Genomic DNA, 11,164 nt, shown 5'->3' with positions numbered 1-11,164 from the left:
GAAAGTTAAGGACTCATCATCCAAGTCAATCCCGGTCTCAAAGTGGTGAATACTTTTCTTTTGGTAAAATGACATGTACCTAGGTTGTTAAGGTGTTATTTTGTATATGATAGTGTATAAACATGAAAGTTGTGGAAGCTGTAATACCCCTACCCGTATTCATTGCCGAAATAGGGTACGAGGCATTATCGGAGTTTACGAATTAAATTTTTTTTATTCAATATATCCCTTTTATAAATATCTAACCTTCCTTGCAATATTAAATCGAGACCAATCCACATCAACCAAATCAATTCAACATATTTTCATGATAGATTCATGCATTTATATAAGATAACGTCATCACATATCTATAACCAGGTTTGTTAACCATACTAATGGCTAACTTTACATTCATTTCACGTTAACATTTACTTTGTTAGCTTATACATGCCATTGATTCCCAAAATAAAGTTTCTTTATATACCGAAATCCTGAGGTTGACAGTGTGATGTGTCTCCGACCAAATCCGACCTCCGAGCTCTGAACACTACAAAACAGGGAAAAAGGAAACGGGGTAAGCACTTTGTGCTTAGTAAGCTCATGTAACAAGAATTATACTTACCTAATATTTTCAATACAATACAATAAACATCCATATATCCATTCAATGCATTATTACCCTAATATGCACAAACTCAACATTCAAGTTAGTAAAATAATTTCCATGTATTAATAATATATACTATGATTGATGAGCTTGTCAATACCATGATTTCCATTTCCTTGTTATTTTTCCATATTTATCCCGTTGAATTTATCGGAATTTTGATGGATTTTTCAGATGTACACTTTTAGTGTACGATTCCAGGTCCGTCAATTCATATTCATGTGCGCACATTTCCATTTCAGAGAGCACACTCCCGCGAACCTCAACCTTGCAGCGGGATTACCAGTCCAGGCTAAATCCCCTGCAATATAAACTCATAGAGTATTGTCGGGATTACCAGTCCAGGCTAAATCCCCTGCAACGACAATTACTCTAATGAGCTTGGATCTGAATTACCAGTCCAGGCTAAATTCAGGCCCTAATTCGGATTACCCGTCCGGGCTAAATCCATTTTACACATATTCTTCGGGAAGGCTATATCAGGATAGGATCACTCGTCCGGGCTAGATCCTTTTTACCGTCAATTCCTTTTCAAAGATCCATCGAATTTTCCTTTCATTCAACCGGGATTTCTTCCCATTTTATCAAATATATCAATGTTTCATTAATTTTCATACAATGAACATTTAAATCATATTCACATAAATAACATACAATCTCAAGCATTTAAGAATATAATTCAAGTTACACGAACTTACCTTGATACTTGTTTGTAAACAGTAAAAAATCTACTAATCCCGAACTTTTTCCTTTCCTCGATCTAGCTTCGTATGTGAACCTTCCGGATCTAAATAAATAAATTTAATTATCAATTTAATACATTTCATGTTCATATGCAACATTCTCTATAATTCAACTATTATTTATAGTTCATTTAAAGCTGTCTACTTGAGTCATAGTCACTAAATTATTCATAACTTAAGCTACGAAACTCCAAATTAAGATCCGTTAATTTTCCCTGAAACTAGACTCATATATATTTTTACCATAAAATTTAATAATTTTTGGTTTAGTCAATCAGTACAGTTTATTCTTCAAAGTCACCCCTGTTCTGTTGTCTAACAGTTCTGACCCTTCTTTGCTAAAAATAAATTATCTCTTTATACAAAATTCAAATGATGTTCTCATTTGTTTATATTAAAAATAGACTCATTCAGAATTCTATACATATAAATTTAAGTTCCTAATTATTTTTATTCAATTTTTTATAATTTTTCAAAGTCAAAACAGGGGAACCCGAATTCATTCTGACCTTGTCTCACAAAATTCATTATATCTCAAAATTTACAAATCCATTGCTTAAATATTTATTTTATGAGAAATTAGACTCAATAAGCTTTAATTCCATATTTTTTTCATCTTCTAATTCGATTTCTACAATTTTTGGTGATTTTTCAAAGTTAGTCTACTGCTGCTGTCCAAACTGTTTTAGTGCAAGCTGTTTATTACCATTTTTCCCCTAAGCTTTTAATAAATGATAATTTCATCCCTACTTAATTAGCCTCTCAATTGAGATGATTTTTCTCAATTAAAATTTTATTCTATCACCTTAAACTAGTTTACAACCTTTAGGAATCATAATTTCAGCAATAGACTTTAATTCCAAACATTTTCACAATTAGGTCCTAAAAATCAATTTCCATTGAAATTGCCTAATAAAATCATCTCATAAACAAATTAAAGCTTTAATTTCATTCTATTTCATCATAAACTTACAGAACTCAACCATGGTGACTTTCAATTTCATCCATGAAATCAAAAACTAATGAATTTAATAGTAGGACCTAGTTGTAAAAGTCTTAGAAACACAAAAATTACAAGAAAACGGCAAGGATTAACTCACTTGGTGCAAAAATTATGAAATACCAGCTTAGAGAACCCTCCTATGGCGTTTTTAGCTGCTGGAATTGAAGAGAAATGAAGAGAAATCTAGATATTTCCTATTTAGTCCTAGTTTTATTTAGTTAATTTTGCAATATTCCAATTTTACCCTTAATTTATCAATTTTTCTGCTGATTTCATACCCTTGCCGTCCAGCCCAATAACTTTTGGGTCTAATTTCCTTTTAAATCCTTTCTCATTAGACTCTTAAGCTATTTAATCACTCTAGCAACTTTTACACCTATTACAATTTAGTCCTTTTCATTTAATTGACTACCCAAACATTAAAATTTCCTAACGAAATTTTAATACCACATTAATAACATTTCATAAATATTTATAAAATTATTTTCGACTCGGTTTTACGAGATAGAGGTCCCGATACCTTATTTTACCCAATTTCTTCAATAATTTCTTTTTCTAACTAATCACTAAATCGATAAAATTTTCCTATCAATATTTTCATACGATTTTCCTATCATATCAATTTTCAAGCAAAAATATTGAAATAAATTTCTCTTTAAATCGGATCTATGGTTACGAAACCATTGTTCCGATAACCTTGAATTTAGGCCATTACAGAAGCATGGTATGAAATATGCATATTTTGAAAGTTAAACTTACATGAGTTTGACTAGTATGATAATGTTGTATAATTTTGATATGAATTGTGGTACATAATTCTTAAGAGGTTTTGAAGTGAATGAATGAATATTTGCTAAGTTTGAATGGCATAATGAATGATATTTGATTTAAAAACTATTAGCAAATGTTTGGGCATGAAATAGATGTGTTTAGCATGTGAAAATAGCTTAAAAATGGTCAAAAATCATGTTTTCACACGGCCAAGTCACATAGGCGTGTGCCTAGGCCGTGTGAATAAGTCAGAATCTGCCCATGGCCTCGCCCTACGGCCATGTCCCAGGCCACACGGGCGTGTGCCCCTATCTCCAAGGAAAAATTTCTAAAGTTGTCAGTTTAGTCCCGAATCACTTCTAAAACATATATTGGGCCTCGTAGGCCCATATTAGGGACTTTATGATGAAATTTGATGAATATTGATCTGGAATGTAAAGTGTATGACTATGTTTTGTATAAATGTTAGTGTTTAAGTCCGGTAATACCTCGTAGCCTATTCCGGTGACGGCGTTGGGTTAGGGGGTGTTACTTTAAGAGACAAAGCTAAGCATTTACAGCAAAGTTTTAAGTGTCAAGCAATATTGACTTGCTGAGCAAACAAGAAAATCGGGCTTGAAGAACAAAAAAAATAGCTGAGTTTGAAGCAGAAACAAAAAAAAAATTTAATGAAATTGCTTCATTAAATTTCTAAAAGGAAAAACATTACATATATCAAGTGATTAACGTGTGGAAATCAGTGAAAAAGTCACCTAAAACACACTTAACTCCACTAACAATGTCTTGAAACTTATGAAACATTGCTTACACACTTGGTTATGCTGATTTATCAAATCTATCAGCACTAACTTACAACAAATTAATTACAAACTTAGTTTAATTGTAACTAAATCAAGACATCATCAAAACATCAAAATGGCAGCTGCATGTGCTTCATCTGCTAACTGCATGGCTCGATCCCAAAGGCTACATGCAAGCCAACTTCTACCAATTCCAGTTTTACTAGGAATATACTGACATATTGGTTTTCTTTTGTAAGGAAGAAAGGAAAAACTTATCAAAATTTATCAATATTACTTGCTATATTTTTAATTTTAGCAATATTACTTACAGAGTATGATCTTAAATAACAAAATTTTACCAACTACAATTTGATAAGTTGGCAAGTCTAGGTAAATGATATTTATTCATTGACTGATTTTTGTCTAATCAGCACCGCTCAAATTATCCTATCAAAATAAAGATAAATAAAATAATCTTATAACTTTTCTTAACAAGTTGACAACTTGTTAGCTTGTATCAAAGTTTCGGAATAGTCCGCAGCATCGCAACTCACATGTCAATCCGCAAGACAATTTATGTTTTGTATATCCGTGAGTCTTATTCACATTTTAACAGTCCACCAGATAGTCTACCAATGGCTTTCTGCTCAATAGTTCGCCAACTGATAGTCTGCCGTTTAGTTTGTTTGCCAGATAACTCGCACCAATGTTATCCGCCAAGTGTGCAAGCTGTTGCACAACACAACAGCTAGAGCATGAATTTAAGCATCTGTATGGAGATCTTGAATGCATCGAGAAACATTCTTTTCCCACAGATTCTCACCCAAAATATTCATTTGGAAAACATAATGAAAATCAATCCAGCAGCGCAGCTGCAAACTTTGTACGTGTCTTACCGTACTATTTTCTCACAACTTTTCTTTTATCTCTAGTAGCTTTAATTTGGCCTCAAGGTCTCCAGCTATCAGCTTCTCAGAAAGCTCTCCTATAAGGTTTTGTTGGTTCCAATCCAAGTCTCTTCTTCTTGGTCTTTGATGGCACTCCTGACGACAGTCATTGGAGTTGCTGGTGCCTCCTCTTGGACATGCCCATTTCTATTTTCAGGGTTCTTTCTCAAGGCTGTGAAGCTGCTGTTCTGTATAGACAGGTATTGCTGTCTTGCTTTTCTGCCGTTTTTTAATCTTTGCTCTAAAATCCGCCAAAAACAAAAGAAAAACTCCAAATATATGATGTTAAAATGTTAAATATAATACTACTAAACTTATAATGTTTCCAATACAAGAATTAAAATTAGTATAAGCTGCCAATGGCATGGGAACAAGAGGTTCCATTTTAAAACAGCAAATTTGATTACTCCCAAAACAAGATTTAATGTCTCCAATACAAAGGAATTTTCATTAAAAAACCCTCGTGAGATATCATTATTATTTTTATTAAGGTTGTTAGTTCATCATAATAATCTTGAAAATTTGAATTGGATTAAAGATAAAGATATGATAATCATATCATTCACCAGGGCCTTGACGTTCACTAATGGCCGGAAGCCGTGGCTGCCATAAAACGACATTTCTCGACTTCCCTTTCCCTCCCTGCTGCTGGAACTCAACATTAGATTTCTTCTTGGAGTTTTCGGTAATGGCAATGCCTTCATCCTTGCTGGTTTTAATGACGTCAACGCCTGTAAATCTTACATGTTTCTTTGTTCCATTTTTGTTCCTGCTTTTACAAGTAAATGAGCCACTTATCCCACTTGAATCACTAACTTCAAATTGTTTGCTTGATGAACCATACTTGGAGACATCAATGGAGGATTGTGATACTGAAACTTCTCCACTGGGTTTTCTGATCCTTCGACGAAGCTTTCTTACAGTATGACGAGGGACGACATAGAATTTTTGACCAGGAGTGAGGATCTCATGTGACCGGACCAATGAATCCCATGGTCTCCTAAAAACTTCTGGTCTAGCTAGTACGGAAGATGGGTAGTTCTTCATTATATTAACTGCAGGGATTGCCATGTAATAGCACTCGACAACCCCACCAGGATGAACAATCTTTAGAGCTGAGGTCCCCTGATTCTCCCTTGGCTCTTGCTGAAGTTGAGCCACTGGTTTAGGCCGACCATGGCTATAGAAAGGGGCAAGTTTTCGAACATTCAGGAACTTGTTAAGCATTCCAGCAGCCTGTTTTACAAATAATGCGAAGTTATGACAAATATGGCTTTGTATAGAATCACTTACAAACTGGTTTTTAATCTTTGAAACAGCGATGATTACAAGAAAAATATGACTTTTCCAGATTTTTTACACGTCCATCTTAATTTTGTCGAGTTGCAAGTCAAATGGGGGATTTTCAACAGCGGAAGAAGATAACAACTATGTCACTATGGAGAGTCCGAGGCCGGCCATTTGGCTTGTTTAGCTTGGGTTTAGACATTTAAATATGCTAGAGATTAATGTTCTGCCAGCTTTATTCTCAAAATATCAAATCTACAATGTAATAGCACCATCCAATACCAGAAGAAAACTGTAATATGTGGATATTCAGTTATGGTTTCATGCATCTACAGGGATTCAATTTTTTCTAAATCTATAATAACAATGAATGATATCCCATGTCTATCTTATTGCTCTTAGTAAAGATCGAGTTCAGATTTCTCTCCATTGTTTATCCTCTTGTAAATATTCATTAACATTGTTCATATACATATAATATTAAGATATCACGAGGCAAGAATGTGAGAAATGTCAAATATTAGTTAGAAGTGCGTACAGGTTTGGAATTGAAAATAGCCTTTCACTCAAAGCAAATGAAACAAGTTCCTACATACCGCAAGGAGCAAAGCAAGAAATAAACATGCAACCTTTCTTATCAATAGTCAATACAAAAGTACATAAATCAGCAAAATATCGCTGTAAGGAAATATATATACGCATGTATGCATATATGGGTGGGAAACTTTGTGTGATGATTTTCTGATTGTAACTCTTCATCATGTGACACCAGCTGCATTTTGCAGTGGGATGCCGCTAATTGTTATCTAATTCTATCATTTTGTTCGGACTATGAGCTTTTCCCTTTCCATGGTTGGTATATGTTCATCAGAAGAAATAGAGGAGCTTAAATTCTAATTTTACTCGGATGTAGTTTTGCTAACTGTAACAGGTAAATCTGATAGCGATGGCCGTAAGACAAGATATAGAGCAGGACCTAAGATTGGCACCAATGATAGGGGCAGAAGCCAAAAACCTTTGTCATACCTGAAAATAGGAAAACCATTCTCATAACTTATGTCATGCCATATAAACTCTTCTTATAGAGGTTTTGAACCTTAAATTCAAAGCAAGAGCTTAATAGTCTCGATATTGGCTTACCATTTACGAGCAGTCATATCATTATAAACCCAAAAAGGGGCAAAGGCAGATAGTAGAGTAAAATCAAGGCTCATGATGTGAATCTGCAAGATGGAGATTCGGTTCCCAGCATGAATATATTAAGTTCCATGAGATTTATATATACAAACTGACAAGACAATCATGACGAATCACGGTCTAGCAAAAGATTGACAATCTTACAAATTTGCTTTCCCTGAAGTATTGGTAAAACTCTCTCCAAATATCAGCATTTGCTAGACCTGCATAAATTATTAATCCTATTCCTGCAGCAAGCACCATCTGATGTGCAACGAAGTTAGTTTGCATTTTTTGCACATAACAAAAAGTTCAAGCACACAACAAGTTTTCCACTTCTATCAATGAAAAGGAAGTTGTTAAGTTGTGTTATCCCACATCTTTAGTATTGGATTTTTTGTGGTCTTATATTCAGGTTAGACCTCCCACCTCCCACCTATTACCAATTGATTTTAGGTGGAATGCTTAACATGGTTATGTTCTTCCTGTCTAACCCCATGCAAGGTTGACGACCTCCTCTGAGGTTGTCCACATGTAGGCAGTTTTTGAGGTACACATGATGGAATTTATGTTAAGCATCTAACCTATAATCAATTTGCAATACTTGAAGGACTCAACTTGAATATAAGATCAGAGAAAACTTAAAAACTAAAGTACTTGAGACAAACTAGAATGAGTTTGGATAGTGGATTACTTTTCTCATTTACAAATAAAGCAAGTTTAGAGAGAAAAGAAACACGAAGTCCGGGCCAGTGGGTATGAAATAATGCTTCTTCTTTTTTATTATTTTAATCTCAAATGATTTTTTACACTTCCTCAAAGCAGTCTTCAATTGACAACCAACTAAGCAACTTGATATGAGATGAAAAAAATCAGTAGAAATCAAGCTATAAGCTGAATCTTTCTCTACTTGGGCCTTTAATGAAATCCCATGCATACTGACTGACATGCGACAGTGCTTTCATCCAAAGAAATAATAAGATGCTAGGATATATAAATTACAAAGATTTTCATGAAATAGTACCAACAAACTGCTATATGGTTGATGCAGTACATGAAGTTTTAAGGTTGGAACTAAACACTGATTAGAGGAACAGAAGTTCTCATGTGCCGAAAATGTAAGGTTTTGGCCAAAGATTTTATGGAAATGAACAACTTGGTTATAGTTTCAACTATCCAATACAAGGAAATTATATATGGGGGTGAAACAGAAGTACTTACCCCAGCGGTTAATTTTGATTCCAGAAAATTCAAAGGCCATTTTTCAAGCTCATTTTCATCAACAGGTGGTGGTGGTGGACTCCAAAGAACAAAATATGGCAAAAGAGCATATACCCCACCGAAGAAAGAAAGTACTAGAAACGGCCAGGCAGGAATGTTGTTTTTCGAGCTGCAAATATATAATATATTAACTAAAATTAGACCATTTAAACTAATTATGCTAACTAAAGAAAGTGTGGATCTTTGCACAACAATAAGATATCATAGATTCAAGTCTCAGTAATAGCCTCTTTCAAAGAACCAAAAAAAAAGGGGGAGGGGTGCCCTCTTGCATTAGGCTCCAACTAGTAATAAAAGTTTAGACCTACAAGATGGTGTGCTACTTTGACCAGTACCACACAATCCTATTACGTTTGCTTCAGAAATAGAAACAAAACTAAATCATAATCCATTCTAATTATCCTACAAAGTCCCTCAGTCCATTTGCATGCTCTGTTTCTAAGAAAATATAATCAGTTATCATCCATTTCAATAATCTATACCTTCTCAAGCAGAAAGAAAGCAGAAATTAAAATAACATGATGAAGATAAGAGGTTCAGACAAGGTACGCAGTAAGAGAAGTTGGTGGTACCTTCTGCCTGTTGGAAGCAGCAGCATGCTGTACACCAATGGCCACAGTCCCATTATGTACCATTGGGACACAAGTACTTCATTCATCCTAAAACCATCATCCCCCTTCAAATTTAGAAGCTTTTTCAAAAAATACATATCCCTTGACTGCAAAGAGTCACAATCCATGTTAGGGATTTAATGCAGATGTTAGACTGATACTTCAAGAATTTCTTAATATGTAAACTCTCGGCCAGTCAGCCTTCAGCATAATCAGGAGAATGTGATATCATATCATCATGATTATATGCTACATTACCTTCTTAAACTTAAAATTTATAATTTACCTTCATGAAATACATGAATGGAGGTTGTTTAAGAGCTATCAAAAAGCTTATCTCAAAAAGGACTAAGTATTTTTTTGAAAAACTTGTTATTGAAGACTATTATTATGCTAGGTAGGCCTATCACATGAGGGCAGCACCGGTTCAGTCCTATTAACATTTCATATAAACGCACTTAAAAGTAGCACCAAAAAGACAAACAAAAAGGCCACAAATGAATGCAAATACAAATACAGCAAAGGGAAATGGAATATTTAAACTGCCAAAAAGCCTTTGAAGAAACTCCATGGAGAACAATGAGTAACCAATGACCACAAAATTTAAAACCCAAGCTTTTTGCATTACTATTTCAGTTCAGAAAATGATCAACAATAATCACAGCAAGGAAAGGAAAAGCGGCATATAAATCAGAATACTAAAACATCCAAGAAACTCAAGTTATTTTGGGCAATGAAAGTCGCTTTAGGAATTTCCATCCCAATTTCAAATCAAGGAACCCAACAAAGGCGTTTACCATTAAAAAAAAAAAGTTGGGTTCGGAAAATACCGGCGTTTGGTTCGGTGAGAGATTGAAAACATAGTACATGAGGGCACCCCACAACACAAAAAGCAAAATCGAGGTTGTCCAATCCCTTCCTTCTTTACCATTATCAACCGAGAGCCCTTTATCCTGACCCGCTTCTTCTTCAGAATTCTGGGTGTTTAAGGAACTTTGACATATTTGAAGAACACCCTTTTGCTGAAATGGGGAAACTAAGGCAATACGGTTGTTGAGTTTAAGGAAGACTGAGGAATTTGAGGATCTTTTGGAAAGTAAAGGACTTTGTTGGCTAAGGTTTCTAGCTCGGATTAAAGTTTTGAACTTGGAAGAGTTTTGAGGTACGTAAGAGAAGTTGCAACAGATTAGGTTGATGCTTGCTGACATTGTGAGAAACAGATTTTTTTCCCCCTTTTTTATAAAGGATTGATTCACATAAAACTGAAAAACGATGACTTTCTTACAAACCTTAAAATGTGAGCTTAGATATTTGAAAACCCATGATATAGAATAGGGAGATGGGGAACTAACTTCGGCTAGCTGCTAGATGCGGCTTGCAAAAAGACAAAGTGTATCCAAAACGTTGCGCATGAGAGCAAGACTACGTGTTTGTTTGGATAGAGGGAATGTGAAGGAAATGGAATATAAGACCGCATAGCCCTATAAAACTAGACTACGGATAGAAAATAGGGTAAAATTCCTAGTTGGTCACCCTACTTTTAGGGTGCTTTCATTTTGGTCATTCAAAATTAAATCCTTGCAATTTGGTAACTTTTGGAGTTTTTTCATTTTAGTTGCTCAAGGATTAAATATCTAACAACATTTAATTGTATATGCCACATCATGTTTGTACTTTCATTTTTGTCACCTAAATTTTAGATCACTTTCATTTTGGTCACACAAAAAAATCTTTTTTTAAGTATTAATCAGGATAAAAAAATTAAATATTTAAGTAAAAAGCGGTAAACTAAAATAATACACAAAATTTATTAAATTATACTTATTTATCCTATTACTAAAAATTCTAAATTTGAGTTTTGAAATATAAATTTTTAAATATTAAAATTCAACTTTTTTTTTTCAACACTTCTTT

The 11,164-nt window shown here is 34.2% G+C and overlaps 1 protein-coding gene across 1 annotated transcript; it reads right to left on the bottom strand.

Annotated features, from left to right (window-relative positions):
* Positions 1–6,799: 6,799 nt before the first annotated feature.
* Positions 6,800–10,710, bottom strand: LOC107955333 (uncharacterized). Its single transcript, XM_016891085.2, has 6 exons — positions 10,081–10,710; positions 9,212–9,357; positions 8,580–8,748; positions 7,524–7,622; positions 7,323–7,405; positions 6,800–7,208 (listed from the first exon to the last, which is right to left on the bottom strand). The coding sequence occupies exons 1-6, from the start codon at positions 10,456–10,458 to the stop codon at positions 7,082–7,084; spliced, it is 1,002 nt and encodes a 333-aa protein (XP_016746574.1). The 5' UTR covers positions 10,459–10,710; the 3' UTR covers positions 6,800–7,081.
* Positions 10,711–11,164: the final 454 nt, after the last annotated feature.

The sequence above is a fragment of the Gossypium hirsutum genome, chromosome A07, assembly GCF_007990345.1.
Source record: "Gossypium hirsutum isolate 1008001.06 chromosome A07, Gossypium_hirsutum_v2.1, whole genome shotgun sequence".
NCBI lineage: Eukaryota > Viridiplantae > Streptophyta > Magnoliopsida > Malvales > Malvaceae > Gossypium > Gossypium hirsutum.
Note: the sequence above shows the minus strand (reverse complement) of the source record. Positions and strands in the feature narration are given on the sequence as shown.